This window comes from Pecten maximus, chromosome 3, assembly GCF_902652985.1.
Source record: "Pecten maximus chromosome 3, xPecMax1.1, whole genome shotgun sequence".
NCBI lineage: Eukaryota > Metazoa > Mollusca > Bivalvia > Pectinida > Pectinidae > Pecten > Pecten maximus.
The window spans coordinates 15,732,511-15,755,335 of NC_047017.1; the positions used below are offsets into that span (position 1 = coordinate 15,732,511).

At 35.5% G+C, this 22,825-nt stretch overlaps 2 protein-coding genes across 2 annotated transcripts in view; both read left to right on the forward strand.

Annotated features, from left to right (window-relative positions):
* LOC117323342 (TNF receptor-associated factor 3-like) overlaps positions 1 to 22,825 on the forward strand; it is a 41,780-nt gene that overhangs the window by 3,019 nt on the left and 15,936 nt on the right. Inside the window, exons 2-5 of the mRNA XM_033878501.1 lie at positions 3,073 to 3,153; positions 5,944 to 6,021; positions 17,908 to 18,027; positions 19,127 to 19,240. Of these exons, the coding sequence (XP_033734392.1) occupies positions 3,073 to 3,153; positions 5,944 to 6,021; positions 17,908 to 18,027; positions 19,127 to 19,240 (393 nt within the window). The remainder of the gene's footprint in view (positions 1 to 3,072; positions 3,154 to 5,943; positions 6,022 to 17,907; positions 18,028 to 19,126; positions 19,241 to 22,825) is intronic.
* Positions 12,569 to 17,537, forward strand: LOC117323343 (aspartic and glutamic acid-rich protein-like). The gene is made up of 6 exons (XM_033878502.1): positions 12,569 to 13,230; positions 13,630 to 13,712; positions 14,107 to 14,156; positions 14,427 to 14,522; positions 16,437 to 16,497; positions 17,200 to 17,537. Exons 1-6 carry the CDS (start codon positions 12,576 to 12,578, stop codon positions 17,254 to 17,256), a joined length of 1,002 nt encoding a protein of 333 aa, XP_033734393.1. The 5' UTR covers positions 12,569 to 12,575; the 3' UTR covers positions 17,257 to 17,537.

Here is a 22,825-nt window from a genome sequence, read left to right on the forward strand (position 1 = left end):
GGGGAACAGATTTTGCATAAATGGTGACTCTGACCCCCAAGGGGCCAAAGGGGCGGGGCCCAATAGGTGAAATAGAGGTAATTCCTTTAAATCGCTACTAGTCATAAAGATTTGAATGGATTTGAACCCAAGTTTGTCAGAAACATCCTTGGGGGAAGGGGAACAGATTTTGCATAAATGGTGACTCTGACCCCCGAGGGGCCAAAGGGGCGGGGCCCAATAGGGGAAATAGAGGTAATTCCTTTAAATCGCTACTTGTCATAAAATTATGAATGGATTTGAACCCAATTTGGTCAGAAACATCCTTGGGGGAAGGGGAACAGATATTGCATAAATGGTGACTCTGACCCCAAAGGGGCGGGGCCCAATAGGGGAAATAGAGGTAATTATTTTAAATCGCTACTAGTCATAAAGTTATGAATGGATTTGAACCCAATTTAATCAGAAACATCCTTGGGGGAAGAAGAACAGATTTTGCGTAAATGGTGACTCTGACCCCAAAGGGGCCAAAGGGGCGGGGCCCAAAAGGGAAATAGAGGTAAATCCTTTGAATCGCTACTAGTCATAAAGTTATGAATGGATTTGAACCCAATTTGGTCAGAAACATCCTTGGGGGAAGAAGAACAGATTTTGCATAAATGGTGACTCTGACCCCAAAGGGGCCAAAGGGGCGGGGCCCAATAGGGGAAATAGAGGTAATTCCTTTGAATCGCTACTAGTCATAAAGTGATGAATGCATGTTCTAAAAGCAATTCTTGAGGTCTGAAAGACCTTAGAGAGTCAGGACTTCATTAATCTTTAAAGCAGTTCGGATTCCCACACTATAACCATATATAGCGTTGTTAGAGATTAACAAATAAAACAAATTGAATATGAACATTATTTTGACATTTGGCCTAATCCAACCAGGTGAGCGATGCAGGCCCCATTGGCCTCTTGTTTCATATACGTTTGTAGGTATCGTCAAATTGTTCACAATTGCATAATTTCTGATTGTTAAAAATCGAAACCGTTTTTTTTCTGCGTAATGATATAAGTTAACATGTAGAAGTGATGCGGCGTTGAACGGGCATTGTCCAGGACAGACTCGATTCCTCGGAAACACTTGTTTCTATCGACTGGATTTACATTATTTTAAGAAGAATATCAGCTCTTGAATTCTAAATGAAAGTCGTCTTGACAGTAGGGGAAAACGATTCCAAGGATATTTCTTTCGAAACAGATTCCAGTCTTACCAGTCAGTGTCGCTAATTTATTAGACAATTTTCAACTTCACAGGGGCTCAATTTTGTAAGGTAGGCCTTTGACATCAGTGAATAACCACAAAACTAAAATCCAGTAGGCCTACACATACACAACTGGAAACCATCTCGATACTCTAGATATTTATACAAGATTTTTTTTCATAAATACTTAACTTTTAACTTTTATTGTTGTCGTGTCTTGCATTTCTGAAAATTCTGAACGAGCCCCTGTGAGTGTGACGACATTGACAATTTGATCATATTTCGTACAGATCAAGAATGGCACTTACAGTTATTAGTCCCCTGCCATTTGAAAACGGGGGGACTATAGGTTTACCCTCCGTCCGTCCGTCCGTCCGTCCATTCGTCTGTCTGTCTGTCTGTCTGTCACGCAATAGTTGTCTGGACAACTCCTTCTAAAGTACTGCTCCGATTTTAATGAAACTTGGTATACATGATCAGTATAACATGTAGTTGTGCATCCCACATTTTTTTTTTCGAAAAACCAATTTTCAAAATGGCCGCCGACTTCTCATTGGTTGAGACTTGTCCGGACAACTCCTCCTAAAGTACTACTCCGATTTTAACGAAACTTGGTATACATGATCAGTATAACATGTTGTTGTGCATCCCACATTTTTCTTTTCGAAAAACCAATTTTCAAAATGGCCGCCGACTTCTCATTGGTTGAGACTTGTCCGGACAACTCCTTCTAAAGTACTACTCCGATTTTAATGAAACTTGGTATACATGATCAGTACAACATGTAGTTGTGCATCCCACATTTTTTTTTCAAAAATTCATTTTCCAAAATGGCCGCCGACTTCTCATTGGTTGAGACTTGTCGGGACAACTTCTCCTAAAGTACTACGATTTTAACGAAACTTAATATACATGATCAGTATAACATGTAGTTGTGCATCCCACATTTTTTTTTTCAAAAATTCATTTTTCAAAATGGCTGCTGGCTCTCATTGGTTGAGGCTTGTCCGGACAACTCCTCCTAAAGTACTACTCCGATTTTAACGAAACTTGGTATACATGATCAGTATAACATGTAGTTGTGCATCCTACTTTTTTTTCCCCCGAAAAACCAATTTTCAAAATGGCCGCCGACTTCTCATTGGTTGAGGTGTGTCCGGACAATCCTAAAGTACTACTCCGATTTTAACGAAACTTGGTATACGTGATCAGTATAACACGTATAGCTTAAAAAATGGAAAATAAATAGTTGCACTCCTGGTTCAGGCAGGGGACTATCCATCCTTGTTTCATGTTGACTACATTTTTCTAATTATAAAATAATACTCTCATAACTTGTGACGTTGCTTTATTTTTCGTTGTGGCTTCTGTAAATAAATGCTAGCATTCCAAAGCTTTCTAGGCCGAAAGTAACAGGCGGCCATTGTTTAACCTACAATTCTTGGAGCTGTATTCCTACACTGACCGAGTTGTCTAGTTTTTCTTTTTCCTTATGTATTATTTAGTCCGTAGGCATCATTCTGAACAATTTTATGTATAGAAAATGTAAAAATAGATATACATTTCCGCAAGGCCTTTCTGCCTTCAGAGGCATATTCAGAAATAAACAGCCTGCCCTGAAAGACACCTGTGAAGGCAGAAAGGCCTTGCAGAAATGTATATATATATGAGGATACGTACCAGCTACCAGATCAATACAGTATATTTATACAGCATATATATTATTGTTTAGTTGAAACTGTTGGTTTCTTACTCTGCTAGAAATACAGCTTGTACTCATAATCAAGCAATTATTTGTGAGATGTGGTTAAATATTTCATACAATTTTTCTGACATGTATTTATAGGAGCATGAATCAATTCAATGCAGAAAATTCCCCATCCCATGTCCAAACGGCTGTGGTCATGAGAACCTACCACGAGATGAGGTATGTGTACTGCAGTTGGCTGCATTCGTCATGTAACTACACAGGTACATATACCTGGTAATACCATGGTCAATGAGGTCTCAGGAGTCTTCTGTTGGAATGAAATAATTTGGTTCATATTTGGTTTGCAGCATCCTTGAGTGAAGGGGAAGGGAATTTACATAAATGATGAGTCGGCACCCCAGGGGCCTGAGGGGTCGCGCCAAATGGGGAAATATTATAGCAAATTCTTTAAAATCCTTCTTCTGTAGGAATGAAAGGATTTTGACCATATTTGGTCTGAGGCATCCTTAGGTGTAGGGGAACCGATTCTTTATGAACGATAGGTCTGGCCTCCAGGTGCCTGAGGGATGGGGCCAAATGAAGCCTTGAGGGTGGTCTCAATAGGAGAAATAGCAGCAAGTTCTTTATAATCCTTCTTCTGTAGGATTGAGAGGATTTTGTCCATAATTGAATCTATGAAGCATCCTCATAAGGGGATCCAATTTTGCATAAATAACAGGTCTGGGCCCCCAGGTCCGTGAGGGGTGGGGTCTAAATAATAGAGGAAATATAGCCAACTCTTTACTGGTAAATCGCTACTAGTTCTGAATGCCTGAATGGGGTTTGATATTTAGTCTGGAGCTTTATTGGGCAAAGTGAATCTAATGTATAAATGGATGGTGTGGCTGTCCTGGGGCTGGAAAGTTGGGGCTTAAAAGGAGAAATATTGCACAAAACTTAAAATCCTTTTTTTTCTTTAAGAATAACAGGATGTGGTCCACATTTGGTTTCAGTTTGAACTGTTGTTGCAGTGTAATATAACTTAAATGATAGTATTTTGCCATGATTACTAAAATATCTAGGTAACCGTTTTGTTTTTCACTCTTAGTTTCAAGATGGCCTTTATGACACTGAAGCAGTGATTGATAAAAGATTGTTTCGATTACTTAGAAGTTGCAGTGCACATTTTGGCTCAGCATGAAATCTCTGAAATGCTTATCCTAATCAAGTGATATTCTTGAGGTCAAGCCTTTTTATTTAAACAATGAACAGTGGTTTTAATGTTGTTATAGTCGATACAGGTTCCCATGCCATTTGCCCACCATACATCTTGCTGCCATATTGACTATAACAACATTAAAACCACTGTTCAATACTTATATTTACATTGTCTTACCATTTTTATCAACTTTGAAAAAAAGTAAACCAAAAAAAAATCCTGCCTTTTTTAAAGTCACATGACTCACTGGGTGTTATAGCCTGAGGCACTGGGTGTTATAGGCGTATGGTGGCAACTGCCTCTTAGCATTGTGTCAATGGGGAAATGCGGAACAGATGTAAATAAATCAAAATGGTCGACGTCATATGCCTTCTTCGATTTGAAGTGATATTACATGTATCAGCGTGGTATAAATAGATAAATAAATACAGTGGAACTTCGTTAACTCGAACTCGGATAACTCGAATACCCCGCTTAACTCGAAGTACCCTCGCCGGTCCCGGCCGAATTCTCTCTTTATCTTAGTAAAATAAACTCGGATAATTCGAATTCGGATAACTCGAAAAACTCGGATAATACGAAGTAAAAATTTGGTCCCAACAATAAAAATCCTACTTGAAATGTTCGAATAACTCGAAGTATAATTTTCGTCGATCGGTGGCAAACGCCGACATTTTTTAAGAGCTAAATTCCGTTTGTAATACTGAACATATCGGCACTTGACGCTATTATAAGTGTTTCATAAATTCAAAAAAGAAATTGTCGGTTGAATCTTATAACAACAAGTCTTGGTGATAAAAAGTACTGCTTTACTTACATCAGGTAATTTCCCAAGGCGGTCGCCGATATCAGTACACACGATAGTCAACAACTCATCTACCCGTTCGCTCAAGCGGAACTAATCTCTGACACACCGGTAGATCTACCCGGCTGATGTTTTTACAGGTGTAGAAATGACACAGTCACGGCGCCTATTAAATCTTTAAACTGCTGAAACAATAGCGTAATTACTGCCGAGGTGTTCAGAGTACAACTGTAACGGTCAGTGCTGTCTATTAAATCGGATAAAACGCCAGCTCAGTTACAGTAACATTTTATACGCACATGCGCAGCCCAACTTCCGGTGCTAATACACATGGAAATGGCGTGGTTATCAATAAAAAGTAAGTAGGCCGATCAAACAGTATTTTATATATGTCCAATAAAAGGTTATGGTTCTGTTACGTTTTAAACTTAAACGGTTATTTGTTTTGACATTAATAACTTGTTATTTTGTCGAATTCCGTTTTATCGTTTACCTTTTGCAAACATGACTTGCACATCAGATCGTTATTGAAGTGACTAAGTAAAAGAAACTTTATCGTGACTGTATATCGGCAAAACTACACCAAATTACAAGTGACATAACGAAACATTACATATATATTTACATGTATTGACCAGTCTTCATACTAAACTGATGAGCGACAGAGCGAAGTTATAATGATTATATAATGTTGACAAATATTGACCAAACTTTTCACCAAAAACGATAACTCGCTTAATTCGAACACTCGGATAACTCGAAGTTTTTTCGTGGTCCCGTCGACTTCGAGTTAACGAAGTTCCACTGTATATGCAAAAACTTAATTACAATGTGCTCCATTATGTAAAGGTGTTCGTTAATCACGCATGCACACACAAACACTAGATGTTGAGGGTACACTGCATGCATATTAAAATGATTAACTATTTGCTAACCTGAATATTGTTTAGCTATTTTATTATTGGCTCAATCACATCACTTTATATTATTATTTTACTTATAGATGAGAGAGCATGTAGAGCTAACATGTCCAAAAAAGCCAATTCATTGTAAATTTGCCAACGTCGGATGTGAATTTACTGTAAGTATTTAATTCTATATTAAGTCATGGTAAATGTGGATTGATATATTAAGTCAATGTAAATGGGATTGATATATTAAGTCGATGTAAATGTGAATTGACATACATTATTGTATTAAGTAAATGTTAATGTGGATTGATATATTAAGTCAATGTAAATGTGGATTGGTATAAGTCAATGTAAATGTGGATTTGTGTAAAGATGTGGCTCCAGATATTTTTTTAACAAACATTAAGTTGGTTTTACTGTAATGATTTCTAAAACATGCAGAGTTAATTTATATTTATCCTGCTGCCTGATTTGATTTAAACATAGTTTTATTGTTAAATATAACAACAGGAATAGGACACAAGTTATCGCAACTTAAAACGCATTATGATGTAAGAAAAGACAGAGATGAGGGACAGAATGAAAAGTAAATATGTTAATGCCAGTTAATTGAGAGAGAGAGAGAGAGAGAGAGAGAGAGAGAGAGAGAGAGAGAGAGAGAGAGAGAGAGAGGAGAGAAGAGAGAGAAGGGAGAGAGAGAGAGATACAGAGAGAGAAACACAGAAGAAGAGAGGAGAGAGAGAGAGAGAGCTAAGAGAGCTAGATGAGAAGAGCGAATAGCTATTAGAGAGGAGAGAGGAGGCACCCGAGCTAGACAGCTTATGGGGAATATTTTTGTCTTTTAGACCAACATTGTGGGGAAAAACGGTGCTTATGGGGATTCCCGTCGTTCCCCACAAATCGCTCCCCCATATATTCGTAATCAGCGTGAGCGAATCTTTAATAAAAAACTGAAAGTAGAAAAATGCTATTTTTAGACCATTTCAACACTCTCATATTATCACACGACCATGAAATTGAGGTGTAGGAATCATGGGAAATTTCTACTCGGAATGCTTCTAAGTTGAAGCATTAACACGTCATGATTTTGGCGCGAAAATATTCGGCGGAGTCCTGAACAGGCTAGGGTATTGCGAGGAAAGCAGAACAAGCAAGGTACGTTATTTCTCTCCGATTTATGAGGAAAACATCAAATGAAAGTATTAAATGTAAGACATGGCGAAACCATTACATTGTGTGGACTCGAAATGTGAATGCAAGATTTTTTTCTTTGACACTGACGGAATTGATGTTGCAAAATCATTTGCCGATTAATTTTCTTTGAGTGAATACCAAAATGGATTTTTGATAACATTTAAACAGCATATTGACTTTCGAATTGTAATGCTGTCTTTACAAGATCACAAACTATTTCACATTGTTTACGGAATGACGGAAATGCAGATTTTTGTACCAGCAGCGATGAAATATATCTTGCCTTGACCTATGGGCGAGGGTTAGTAAACAGTTAATCAGGTACAGTAGATTCTACTAATATAAATGCAATGTCCTCAGATCCTGAAAGCTAGCGCTGTATAAAAGTGTAATAATCAGGTCGGGGAAAACCACAAATTTGCGTATAATACGCCAACTGGCCTATTATACGCTAATTGGGGTATGGATTTGTTACGAGTGTTAGTACGGCGGCGATTATTACATCAAGTTTCTAAGTAGCCAATGCTTCAATTAAACATCTTTCAGCAAAATATTATTTATTTTGTCATAAATTAATGCGACTTTGATAAAAAAAAATGAAAAAGGTGAGTTTAAATTGATTTGAGCTATTTTTAGTAACAAATCCATACATGAATCACAGGTGCCTGACTCGTTTTATAAAATAATAACATATAGAGTACATATAAGTCTCATTTATATGTACTGTATATGTTATTATTTTATAAAACGAGTCGGGCACCTGTGCCTGAATTTGGTGTATAACAGGCCAATTGGCGTATTACACGCAAATTTGTGGTTTCCCCCGACCTGATAATGTACTACTGTAGGCATTGTTACATAATTAACGAGTGGCTCAATGATTAGTATTAAAAAACAAAAGGTTTAAATTCATCTGATAACAGTGTAGCGGCTCTAGACCGGGTTGATAGTCGGCGACCAGATAGCTCAATTGGTTGAGCGTCCGTCTAGAGTTCTGAAGGTCCCGGGTTTGAACCCGGTCTAGCCGTGCATTTTTCCTCTCCTGTTACAACAGGGCTAACTAATTAAATTTTACATTTAAAGAGAAATCTTGTGATATCAATATGGTATTAAATATATGTTAGATAACATAATACCATGGTGTGTATTTATGCAAAATTTATAAGATGATGGTATATATTTTTATTATACATTTTTTTTTAAATAAACTTGACTTGGGATGAGGATTTGCCACTTGATTACTGACAAGAACAAGAAATTTTATTCCATTTGCCTAGATTTTTACATGTTACTCATTGTTAGAGGATGATCTAAATAGGCAAATTGAAACACAATACCATGCCATTAGAGACTTGGACAAGTATTTTTTCCTGACATTTGAAGTTGTAAAAGAACGTCGGATCGTGCATGATTGCTTAATATTCATGATTTCCAAGAGGCTGTAATTATAGTCTAAAAATTTTCAAGATATCACAATGCCGTTGGTGGGCACCAATATGCAATACCACATGAATATTAGTTTTAAAATTCCATAGGCTCGTTTTCAATAAATAAATTACATGTAACTGTGAGGCAGTGATATATATCAACCAACATAGTGATTCATACATAAGTATTTTTCAGTCCATCACGTGTACCTATCAAATGGCAAGCTTCAGCATAGATTTTCATTGTTCATTATATATATAACTTTGGAATTACATTTTCGGAAAAAATGTTTACGATAGAGAATTGTATATCGAGGCTCAAGTTCATGTATCGTCTGATGAAAACCCAGCTGTTCTACAACAGAATAGGGCAATAAATCAGTTTTAATAAACACAGTTATAGACCTGGTCACAGTGAAGATGCTTCTTATTTGTTTTTCAATCTAAACGCAACTGCAGAACTGACTAACCTGACTGGATATAAAGGAATATTTTGTTTCGTTCCAAAGATCGACTTTAGAGTGACTTAAAGTGCACCACGTTTCCATTTTAGATAGGATTACATATGACAGTAGATGTAGTGCAGTGGCTTGACGTTGTATAAAACTTAAATAAGTTTCTGCACATGTATGTAATGTTAAATACGCTGTTGATTTCCCATTTTTGTTGTCAGGTCCAGGTTTAATTGGAAATAATGCCACGCTTCTGACATACGCTTCATATTCACCACCATTGTATAAGTCGCAGTCAGCTAGACGCTTGATAATTACGTAACTATGCAGACATTACAAGCGTCTGATTGACCAAGACTAGCATAAATGACATTGAGTAATTTTTAGAATCAAACCAAAATATAAGTATACAAACTGAAAACCGAACCGACAACGTTGAACTGTGGTTTATTGGTTTTTAACCAAATTAACTGTCGCACCCCTAGAAATAACCACAGTATATGTACCTATGGTATTATGACTAGAGATTACGACGTGTATTAATAATTTTTCAACACTGCCAAAATTTCTTGTCCCCTTTCACCTCTTGTATAGATCTATGATAATACAATGTAGACAAGTATGCATACATTTAATACTTGTATTTTCTTTACTCACAGAACATGGGACGAAGCAAAAAAAACCCCAAGCCTTACAGAAAACAATCTGAATCAAATCAGCCTAAAGGTACCAGTCATACATTTACTAATCTTGATTTTTCATTTATGTGGAATAGAGTGAAGACATAATTTTTATATAACTATATAGTTTACTTATTTATTTTTGTTATTGTCCGCCGTACACCGCCTGTAAACTTTTCACATTTTTAACTTCTTCTCAAGTTCTACCAGTGCGCTACAGTCGCCATCTTGAAAAACACATTTCAAACTTCTTCTGAGTATCATTCTTTTCATTTCAGATGGATCCTGTATATTTGTGAAGCTTGACAAGGGAGTGTGGTGGCCAGGATATGCCTCGGAGGGAAAAGGCTACTTCTATGATGAAGATGAATATAAGTACGTTATCGCATTCCTTTTTATAGTTATTAGTTTTGAAGTCTGAAGTGACCCTTTTTTACATTGCCTTAGAACGAATGCAGAAAACATTTTTAATATTCATTGTTGTAGCCCTCCTGTTGAATTGAGACTTGATGAGGTTATATATATATAGCTGATACAATCATGCTTAACACCTATCACATATAGCTATCTGTGATTTATTGACAAAGCAGGAAAGGTGAGACATATAATTACGCGTAACTCTTGTTTACTCTTGCTGGTTTTCGTTTGTTTCATCATTTTGTTTTAGAGTACAGTTAACGTCTTGAATTTGTGAGAAAAATTGCTATAGTTTATATTAGGAAATCATAGGCCCTATATGGGCTGATGGATTTGACCAAAAGGTTCAAATTAACAGAATAATTTCAAAATCAGTAGACTGCTAAAGCTCATGGACTTATTGTTTTATTTTACAGCATAACCCTCAACAAATCTAATTGGAAATATACAGTCAGTGATGAACAGCTGAGGAAATCACTAGGTATTAATTTGTTATAAATTAATCTGTTTTCATAAATCAAAGAGTAAGGCGGGTGCAGATCTTGGAAAATTCTTGAACATTAATGAAAGTCTTGAAAAACCCCTTAAAGATAATTGAAAATCTTGTTATGCTTTGTTATGTAGTATTTATCCATATTGCTTTTTCTTTGAAAAAAATAAAAATAAAACTAAGAAATAACATTACAAAAACATGAGGTAAACATGTAATTTATACAGATTGCATGACAGTTAATTACTATCACAATAATTCCTTAAAAATATCTCTCGATATAGAAACATTTCAAGCTTTACTATTCAAGTGATGATGTAATTGTATAGCATTTATAAGTACAAAATGGTGCTTGAATTTGGTTGACAATATTTTGAAAACTCCTTAAATTCTGTTTGAAGCCTTAATGTAAGAGCTTAACTTAATTGACCTTTCCAGAATGAGATGTTTTACTTGTTTTGTTTTTTATATTCCCATGTGATGTTATGAGAATCAATTATATTTTAACAGACAAACTGAAAGGTAGAAATAAAAGGAAATTTTTTGATGATTTGGAAGCAACAAAGTCAAAGGTTAGTTTTTATAAAAATTGTCCATGCATTTATAAGGTAATACTTGGCAACACCATGAATTTGAATGTTTTGTATATTTATTTAGTAAGAGTATCACATTTTGATTTTCTGAATGAGTTTAAAAGTGACATTGTATGCACCAAAAATCACTGTATATAGCTCTGCTCCCACGCATTGGTATTTATACATGTGATTTCCATTCATGTATGCACTTTCACAGATAGAAGAATGAGACAATAAAAATTAGGGCTGTAAAGATACACTGCGGTGCACCGAAAACTATGATAAATTTCTTAGGTTTGGTACACTTTTCATTTTTCGGTATTTTTGTTTGAGTCAGTTTGGTCTGATCTGGTCCATTTTTTAGTATGGATCCAATTTTTGCCGGAAATAATATTTCATGTAATGTAAAATTTGATAGGCTCTCGTGATAGATGCCGTCAAGTAACAAACATGCGTCCTTGTACAATAAGTACATGTATAGTGATATGAAACTTGGCGGGGGTGAAACTAAATTCCCTCAAACACCTTTTTTCCAGACTGCAAATCCCTGTCAATATACCAAAATAATATGCGTCGCCGATGCCATCAAATATGGTGACTCATTTAAAATTTTTATCGCGAGTAGATATTGTGGTATATACATTGTAGTATCATGGCATAAGTATATCATAACAGCCTTAATAAATATGTGTTACAAAACTGCAACTAATATTAGTGAATATTTTAGGAAGAGTCTGAACACACTAATAAGGCAAAAAAATATTATTCTTTTGAAAATAATGTCCAGGTTCCTGTTAAAATGTACATAGAGCACCCTACGTCCTGTTATGGTTTTAAAAAAAGGTTGTTTGAATGTAATTGAAAAGGTGATTGTTAGTTTAATATAGTGGTTACTGGCCTGATATATACATGCATTTTCCTTTTATGTATTTTCCGCACATCCATGTCTTTAAAAAATGCTACCAATTCATATCTACAGAAAGGCAGTGGAATGACAGGACATGCTGATGGACAAGAAGAGATAGTAGATGATAACATTGATGAACAAGAAAGGCTTGAAGAGAATAGCAAGGTAGATGATGACCAAGAGAAGATATTGGAGGATGGACAGATGAAGGACTATGACCAAGAGAAGATAGTGAAGGATGGACAGATGATGGATGATGACCAAGAGAAGATAGTGAAGGATGGACAGATGAAGGACGATGACCAAGAGAAGATTGTGAAGGATGGACAGATGATGGATGATGACCACGAGAAGATTGTGAAGGATGGACAGATGATGGATGATGACCAAGAGAAGATTGTGAAGGATGGACAGATGAAGGACGATGACCAAGAGAAGATTGTAAAGGATGGACAAATGGTGGATGATGACCAAGAGAAGATTGTGAAGGATGGACAGATGATGGATGATGACCAAGAGAAGATTGTGAAGGATGGACAGATGATGGATGATGACCAAGAGAAGATTGTGAAGGATGGACAGATGATGGATGATGACCAAGAGAAGATTGTGAAGGATGGACAGATGAAGGAAGATGACCAAGAGAAGATAGTGGAGGATGGACAGATGATTGATGATGACCAAGAGAAGATTGTGAAGGCTGGACAGATGATTGACGATGACCAAGAGAAGATTGTGAAGGATGGACAGATGAAGGACGATGACCAAGAGAAGATTGTGAAGGATGGACAGATGATGGATGATGACCAAGAGAAGATTGTGAAGGATGGAAAGATGATGGATGATGACCAAGAGAAGATTGTGAAGGATGGACAGATGATGGATGATGACCAAGAGAAGATTGTGATGGATGGACAGATGAAGGACGATGACCAAGAGATATTGGTGGAGGATGGAGAGTTAGCAGATGATGAACTAGAAAGATCAGATGATGAACTAGAAAGATCAGATGATGAACTAGAAAGGAGATCAGATGATGAACTAGAAAGGAGGTCTGATTATGAACTAGAAAGGAGGTCAGATTATGAACTAGAAAGAATATCAAATGATGAACTAGAATGGAGATCAGATGATGAACTAGAGAGCATAACACTAACAGATGGTCATGATGGAAACATGAGTTTCAGATATGATGGAAACATGGTCATGCTGAAGGAAAACAGAGAAGCCTTTAGTGGTTGGTATCTTTTTCATTACTTATACTACTGGTAAAGGGTGTGGATAGGGTAGGGTTGGTAGTTTGGTAAAATTATACATGTTTTATCTATCAGATATGTATTAAAGTTAAGATACCCTACAGGAATTGTTTTATTATTGTACTTAGGGAAAGCTAACTTGCAGTTTTGGTCAGCAATGTTTTAGGAAGTTATTCAAGAAAGAATTTCTTTTAAAAGACTTTCATTTGGTGCTCACAATCTCATCTGCATGTTGGAAAAAATGACATCATTTTATGCTTAAAGAAAATATTTAATTATTCGCCGTTACATTTAAATTATTCAATTATTCCAATTATGTACATATCATTTCTAGTAGTTTGATGCTATGATGAATGTTACATTATTCTTCTTTCACACAGCTGTTAAAGAAAAGCCGGATCTGGAGCAAGTAATGGATTCTTGCAGCGAGGACAGCAACTGCTCGCTGATTTGGCCCATATTGGTATGTATTAAGTTGTCTCCATGACTTGAAAAGAAATGAATTTAATCCAGTACAGCTTTACCCGTAAAAAGTTTAATTACTCCCTGCCTAGGTCACAGCTGTTTACATTTACATATGATTAACACTTGAGTCTTTTATCATCCATTGTGTAGCACTGCAGATGCTTACCATAGATACTGGATAAAACACATACATTTAGAAGTAAAGATATGATTTTCTACTAGTTCCTTTATAAAATCACAATATCCCAGTGATATTGCCATATAAATTGTATGTATAGTGTAAGTGTACCCCATTTAAAATACCACATTTAAAGTGCCTTTAACATATAACCTAGTTAACCCGAATAACCGATTAATGGATATTTTATGATTTGTTATTATGTGCATTACAGAGTGTTAGTCTGAGAAAGACCAGAATCTTAAAGAGATGGCAAACCAATGAGTGAGTATATTGTTTATGGGTGTGCATCACATGTTATGAATGTATTAACAGAAGAAGGTTCCCGTTGATTTACATGGTCAAAGTTCAAGGTCACATCACGGGTACATGTGATTTGCGCTGGGATTTTAATGATTATATAATTGTGCATGCAGCTTTAACAAAAAATATCAATGATTGAATGATTTCGCACATGATATCAAACCATGCACCAAACTTATTTTTAAAACAAAAATTCTTTTGATGTTAAATACAAATACATTTATTTTGTAGCTCACATAAAGACAGTGATAGTAGTGTTCATGACTATGATTCTGACAGCAGAGACCCTTCTTATAAGCCACAGAAGCCTGATAGACTTGATGATGGGTATGTATACATGCAATGAACAAAAATATGTAAAACTTGCATGAAATGGTCACATAAAATTACAAATGGATGTTTATACCATTTACACAATCAGCATAATTATTTGTCAGAGATTTCATAAACTCCTGCAAATAACTTGCATTCATGTTGTTAATAATTGTCAAGTGCACTTTTAGACTTCAAATTTTTGTGTAAAATTTTGGCTTCATGCATTTCAATAGATATTTTACACAATTCAAATTTAAGATGCTGTATTCGTTTCCTTGACCAATTTATATCTCAAACTGTGAAACACATTTTTCCTGTCAGGATCAAGAATCAAAATGTCAACTTTATGATGAATATCAAGATTTCTCTCTGGCAAGTTTGTAAGGAATATTACCTTAAACTTTCTCTCTGTCAAGTTTGTGAGAAATATCAGATTATCAAGCATTCTCTCATCTACAACCTATTTTTTCTGTCAAATTTGTGAAGAAAATCAAGCTTACTCTTACCAAGATTGGTTGAAAAATCAGGTCAGGCCTGATGTGGATTCTTTAATCTGATATGAAATATTTTAATTTCTCTCTGAATTTATGGGGAACAAAATTATTGAAATCATTGTCATTGAAATGTTTGCAAATTGTCATTAAAATGTTTGAAATTAATATGATTAAGTGGAATCTAGAACAAGTTTTAGATTGAGATATGGAGTTTCCTTCTGGTGGATTTGCTTGTTTTGGAAATGATTTTCAATTTAGTGAAATCCTTGCCTTCTGTGGTGATAAGAACATGGATGTATTGGATCTACAGATATGTGGATCAAATTTCATTTTGTTTTATAATTTTTCTGAAATGTTGTGCTGCAAGCAATTTTGCTCTTCTGAAAGGTTCAGTGGGATATTCTACACAATTACTTCTTTGCTGTTATTTTAACTTTGTTTGATCTATATCTGAACATAACATGGACTGGAGAATGGATAATGTTATGATAGTATTTGTGGACTATAAAGCCAATTCATGTATTTGTAATTTCAACTCCAAAACAGGATCATCAAACATTTAAAAATCTTTGTGATACAAGGTACATATATACAAGTAGCATATACTAAAACTGAGATATTAACTACACATTGAATGAAAACAATTTGGTCCTGGTGTGGAAGTAATTAAGATATTATTATGTATTTGAATTGTTAAGCAGATGACAGTTAGCTAGAATAAGTAAAGATATACATTTTGAATCTTAATCAAATCATTAGAGAGCAGCTGTTATCCAGATGATCTGTGATTTAATTAGCATGTTATGATTATGCTGCACATCTAAGTAATACTGACGGTATTATTTGTTTTTGAAAATACCATTTCTTTCAAATGTTTTAGGTTAGGAATGTAGTCTGAACCCATCATATTTTCATGTTCCTGTATAGTCACAACATTAACATGGCAGTTTCTTGTATAAGGCATAGCTTTAGGAATGTAGACATTTGTTCAGAAAATGTAAATATTTTCTCATTCAGTATTTTATTGATATCCTAATATAAATGATATAAAAACATGCACATCCTAATATGATTTTGGTCTCGCCTTCGACAATAGTCGCGGAAAGTGAAACATAAGGTCACCGTGTTACTTTTACGACGGCGACAGCAACAACGGCCACATCAGTATTTGCGTAAATTAAAGTCTACTTTAAACAGTGTTATTGCCATCCATTTGAATCGAAACTTGGTGAGGTTACTGATACTATAATATTGGATGAACACAACAATTTGTCATTGTTATTAGAATCAAAGTCGCTATAAGGCATACTGCATACTGCACATGTTCTTCCCTGTCTAACCCTTCATTGTTGAAAAAATAAGATCAATTCCATGCTATAGAAACATTACAACTTGTTTCTTCTTAAACAAAAACAGTTTTAATACATTTCAGTGAGACAGATGCAAGTGACCACAATGATTCCAGTGCATTGACCATCACCAAGAAAAGAAAGGTATCAATTGAGTCAAACCTGTCTTACGAACCCCTGTTTATATCGACTTACTGTCTAATGCAACCAAATACCTTCAAAGTTTGTATCCCCCTACACTACAGAAACCCTGTATTCAGCCACTAAATCCAGATCACAACAACTTAATGCCCTTAACCTCTAGGTTTCATGTTTAAGATTATTTGGGGCAGTTAGTTGCCAGATACTGAATGTAGGTCGCGATCGGTGTTTTCACTCCGGGTATTCCGGCTTTCATTCAACTACAAAACCTGGCGTACGTTACATTAACTTGTGTTTAAGGTGACCAGCAGTCCTATTTGACCTTTATGATGGTTCCCTTGACTAATGACTTCATTAAACATGGCACCTGGGTCAATAATATTTGAGTCTTTTTATTTTTCATAAAACAAACATAGTATGATCACTTTCACCAAAATTTTGAAACCATTCAGTAGCAATAAGTTATTTAATAATTGACTGTGACCGATGGACTTCTTGCTCATTTTACCATTAAAATTTATTTGTGCAATATGTATACAAAATGTACTTATATACTTATTCAACAGTTGCATTAAGTAATTATTTGATACACTGAGAATTGAATAACACCCACATATTGTGGTATAAAATGTATTTTTATGACCCCGCAATAGATCAGCAAATGCATATTTTCATATACTGATGTATATTTTGTTTTAATTTCAGAGCCTTCACTGGAAAAAGAAAGAAAGAAAAAAAAACGGTGCCCTGGACCAAAGCTGACACTGAAATCCTTAAGCGCATATTTCATCCATGTATTACATCAAATAAGCCTCTAACAAAAAATGATGTTTTATTAGGGACAAGGAAAAACACTTATGTGAAAACAATGTTCGAAAAAAGAGGCTGGAAGTGTATTAAGTATTACATTTGGAGCCTGACACAGCAGCATCAGAAAAAAAAGATGAAGCTTTTGCAAGCATCTTCTTTGCGGAACTAAATCTATGTTCTGTTCGTCAAGAAATGTTTTGATTCCAATAATGAAGAGTGTGCCGTTTTTGGTGTTTTACTTTATTTACTTGTGACGACGAAATGACTCGGTTGAATTAATTCCATTCTTGGAAGAACCTAGGATAGAATTAATTGGTGCTCTGAATGAGTTAGACATTTAGTACATACAATTTTCTCCTCACAAAATTTAAATAATTTTCTTGAGAGAGAGAGAGAGAGAGAGAGAGAGAGAGAGAGGAGAGAGAGAGAGAGAGAGAGAGAGAGAGAGAGAGAGAGAGAGAGAGAGAGAGAGAGAGAGAGAGAGAGAGAGAGAGAGAGAGAGAGAGAGAGAGAGAGAGAGAGAGAGAGAGAGAGAGAGAGAGAGAGAGAGAGATGCATGCTCCCACATACCTGAGGTAAAAAACATGTGTTACTCTATTGCAGGGATCACGAGAGGATGTGAAAACACATGAAAAGGAGTCTATTGATCATCACCTGCAGCTGACCACTGTGTACACAGCAAGCATTGACCTCCAGAGTATGGAGATCCGGAGGGAAATACAGGTAAACATAGAAAAATCCTCCTATTAAGTCTGTAGTTGAATGCTTTTGTGTATTTGGAACATGTGTAAACCCTATCTGACTATAATGGTATTTAGTCATTGTCAAACTTCTGATTTAGGATGGGTTTCAAACTTGCTTTATATGAAATGTTTAACTTCCAGAACGCTTGTTATGATGGCACAGTGCTAACACACGTCTTTCACCTAGATGGCCGGGGTTCGATTCCAAGGTATGGGGTAACGTGCCTGACCACGTTGGTTATTAATTCCGGGTATTCAAACAAGTGTGATTAACAGAAGTTCATATAACTTGTTTTGTTGTTAAATAAATGAAAATTATATTTAGGAAAAGAAGAGAAATGAAATCACTTCTTTCTGTGTTTGTTATTAGCTCACCGGTTACGAGTAACCGAGAGCTAATGCTGTCACCCCGGCGTCCGCGTCGGCGTTGGCGTCGGTGTCGGCGTCCCACCCCAAAACTTTAAAGTTTTTGGAAAGCTTGCAAGTCCAAAAGTATACACCTCATGCCCTTCTAAATTGGTTTATACATTCATTAGAGGTCTAGGAGTGATGTTATGGCAAAATCATGCAGAAAAAAATTGTGATTTTTTCGCATTTTACCATTTTGTGGACTTTTTTTGCACCAAAACTCACTGTAAAGTTTTGGGGGCAAGTCCAAAAGTATACACCTATCACCCTTCTAATTTGGTTTATACATTCATTAGAGATCCAGGAGTGATGCTGTGGCAAATCGTGCTGAAAAAAATTGGCATTTTGGCATTTTACTATTTAGTGGAGATACTTTTTTTGACACAAAAACTTACTTAAAAGATTTTGAAAAGCTTGTAAGTCCACACCCTTCTTATTTGGTTTATACATCCATTAGAGGTCTAGGAGCGATATTATGTGACATACAATTTCAAAATGACATGCTTATACATACATAAAAAATGAATGCAAAGTGTGGTTGCATGCTGCCGCCGGTGAGCTTTCGCAATCATTGATTGCACTTGTTTGACCTGGAGTCCTCCTTTTGGGAGTAGTGTTTAGTATCAAGTGACTGCATATACCCAGTCATTATCTATCTTACATTTTGTCAGGACATCTCTGCGAGTCGGGACAACTATAAGAGGACTGTTGACCAATGTCTGAGGGAAGTGGCTACTGTAAAAGACGGCCTGGAAGTCAGCAAAATGAACGTTAAGGATTTGAAGGTATGAAATTTACTGTGATACATGTTTAAACAAAGATGGCCTGCAAGTCAGAAAAATGGCCGCCAAGGATATGAGGATTTGAAATTTTACTGTGGTACATATTCAAAGGCGATCTGGAACTCAGCAAAATAGCTCTCAAAGATATGAAAGTTTGAAATTTTGCTTTTGTACATATTCAAATGACACTTCAGACTCTTGCAGGATGGCTGCTGTTTCAAAACATTTTTTGATAGTTATTTTATTCTATTATATCTATATATTATTTCTTTCCGGTATGGTCTATCCGGGTGGTTGGTTGTTTTGAGCTCGTGTCAGAAATCTATCAAAAGTGTTATTTACAAAAAACATGGAACACTTCTTTCTGTCAGACATGTGTATGATGCACTCTTGAATCAACCTAGTGGAGATTTATGACCAAAATCGTTTTGGAAAAGTGAGATTTGGAACTTCTATTTCTTCCTTTTGAACAATGGACTAACCTGACCGCACGGTGACTACTGCTAACCGTACATGTACGCACTATACATGTAGGGAAAAAAAAACATACGTACACAGCCAGGAATTGTATTATAGAGACTTATACATATAGATATTTATATACTAGTCTATCCAGTCGTCATGACACAGAGGAGACTTGCATCGACAACGGGAACCAAAGGAAAGAAGGCTAGTAGAGAAAGTGGTGGAAGTGTAGACTTCGGAAACATGTGTACGGACGATAGACTAGACGAGATAAACAGGGTACTCAGGACACTCATAACACGAGACTACATGGACACGGTGATTACTAAACTAAAGGCCGATATCAGGACAGAGAACAAAGAAATGATGGAAAAACTCGAGGGCAGGATTTTTGATTTGGAATCAGAAAATGAGGAACTACGGCAGACAATATCCAATATGGCTGCGAGGTCGGATGAATTGGAACTCGGACAAAGGGAACTGGAAGCCAGGTACAACGATCTCGAGCAACACGGAAGGAAAAATTCTATCAGAATCACAGGATTGAGTGACCCATCGGAAAAGGAGACGGTGGAGGAGTGTATTGATCAAGTTGTGAAACTTGTAAACGAAAAACTTAAAGTGCCACTACGTAGCGATGATATCGATATCGCACACAGATTAGGACGTTACTCCAAGGATAAACCCAGAAACATTATAGTAAAATTTATGAATCGACGAAAGAAACATGAGATCATCAAAGAACGCAGAAAGCTGAGACAATCTGGGACCACGATTTTTGAGGATTTAACACCCTACAACCAAAGTAGACTTCGCAATGCCTTTAATCTTAACTGTGTGAAATCCTCCTACAGTTTAGATGGGAAATTGTTTGTTGTACTCCACAATGGTAAAAAGAGACTACTTCGCTTTGACACTCCGCTAGAGGAGAACTTTTTACTTGATGACGCCAACTTCTTACGAAGGTCAACTTAACTGTAATGATCGGTGTGTGACAATAGGGCATGATTGGGTGCCCAGTTTACCGATCGGTTGTGAATAGTTTATAGTGTTGGTTGTGTGTTATTTTGTGAAAATGTTTCAGTGAGGAAGTTTTAAACGTGGATTCATATACCTTATGATGCAGGTAAGCCATTGTACTTTTGTATATCAATTATATATATATATATAATTATATATGTAACTAGTCGTAAATGTGCATAGCTGTGCAAACCGGTACAAAAGTATCAGTAAACCTGATTAAACGGTAAACACTTCAAAGAGCTTATCATATTAGTTAGTACATATGTACGTATTATAGTTCATATACAAATATATATATATTTTAAAATGATGCCCATACGTATATTATATTTAAATACGAGACTTTACATGTACATGCGCAGCACTGTATATTATAGAGTTTAGATATATAGGCCTATATCAAAGACCTATATCAATTATTCTGATGTTAATACTTTAGAAAAATATAAGTTCAAAGTACTGTTCAAAAGAACTTATTTTATGTTGCCATGTATAACATGTTATCAATTGATAGTCCTAAACGAGAACATATTTGTATACGTATGTATTTTTAAAAATAAATCAGTATAAGTAGCGTTTTGAGATGGCCGTATATAAGACCATTTGGTTTTGAGAAAACCCTTCCCAGATTATTAGCTACACATGCGGGTATAGAGAGAAAGAATCGGGAAAAACTTCCAAGATGACAAATTGTGATGTATATATAGGGTAAAGATGAGTCAGTTTTCGTTAGATGTCAAATATATCATAAGAACTTATTATTGTAGTACACAATGTATTGTTTTCATTTTGAGATGCCCCCGTGTGTATATTTCAGAATAGTGTTTCTGTACTCCAAAATATGCACACATTGGAGCAAAAGTTTCATGTATTATGAAAACAGAAGTTAGATTAGTACGCTACAGATTAAACCTTTATCCGTACCACTATCGGCATAATTTAGTAAGATTTGTAAGACTGGCAGATAAACTATTGAGTAGGCTCTCCCTTGAATATTACCTACGTTAATGTGGTTCTGTAACAAATTCTGAAGTTTTATTTAATACTGTATATTATGAATAAAGAAAATCATCATAATTTTTTTTCAAATCTGTAGATTTCGTTCAGTGTATCTTTATTATGTACACTGGATTTATTTTTGTAATAAGATCTTATGAATGCGAGTTGTTTGAACATAAATGCAATTTTTGTTCAAAAGAGCCTACTTCGGTATAAGCAAATGATTCATAGTCTTTTAATGGTACAGACTTGCATAAAATGCGATTACATGGTTATATTGATGTGTACTATTTCACACTTGAACTATCGGTAAAAGATTTTGAAATGGCCGTATCGTACGGAATCAGAAAGCAAAAATTATGATTTTTTTTTTTTTTAGAGGACAAATTGCGATGCATATAATGTTCAATATGGCTATATTCTTTTTATTTAGTACATGACAATAATATCACAAGTTATTTCCTATGCAATATGCAATATATCGATTATCATTTTGAGATGCCCCCGTCTGGACGGGGAATCTACTACTGATGTGGGAAGTCGATTCCATGTTTTACAATCCTATTTTTAAAAGCGTATTGTAATTTAAAATATGTACACATGGGAGCAAAAGTGTAATTAACTATTAAATTTAGAAGTTATATTAATAAATTACGGAATTTATTTTTACACTTGGTCATATCAGCAAAGTTTAGTCGTATTTTTCGTTGAGACACTCCCTTCCGGCGCGGGCAGTCAACCGGTAATGTCATGACACTGTATATGAAGTAATTTCTGTGATATAATGTCGATGGTAAACGCTTTATAAGAATAAAAGATGTTGCTTTGTCAAAACACCTGTTTAAAATATTTGCTAAAATGGTGTTATTTTTTATTTATTTATTAATTGATATTTTTTAACAAGTCCGGATAAAATACCCGTATGTTTTATATAATAGTAATGTACTTCCGGTAAATATTGGCTTCCTGTCTAGTACGGATGAAGAATGGCTGTGAGTGCGAGTTAGCAGTAGTTGATTTCCAAGTAACCACCAATGTTTTGTTTTACATTATCTTTTTTCTTTTGTCTGTCTTTCACCTTTTCAGCTATCCCTTCTTCTA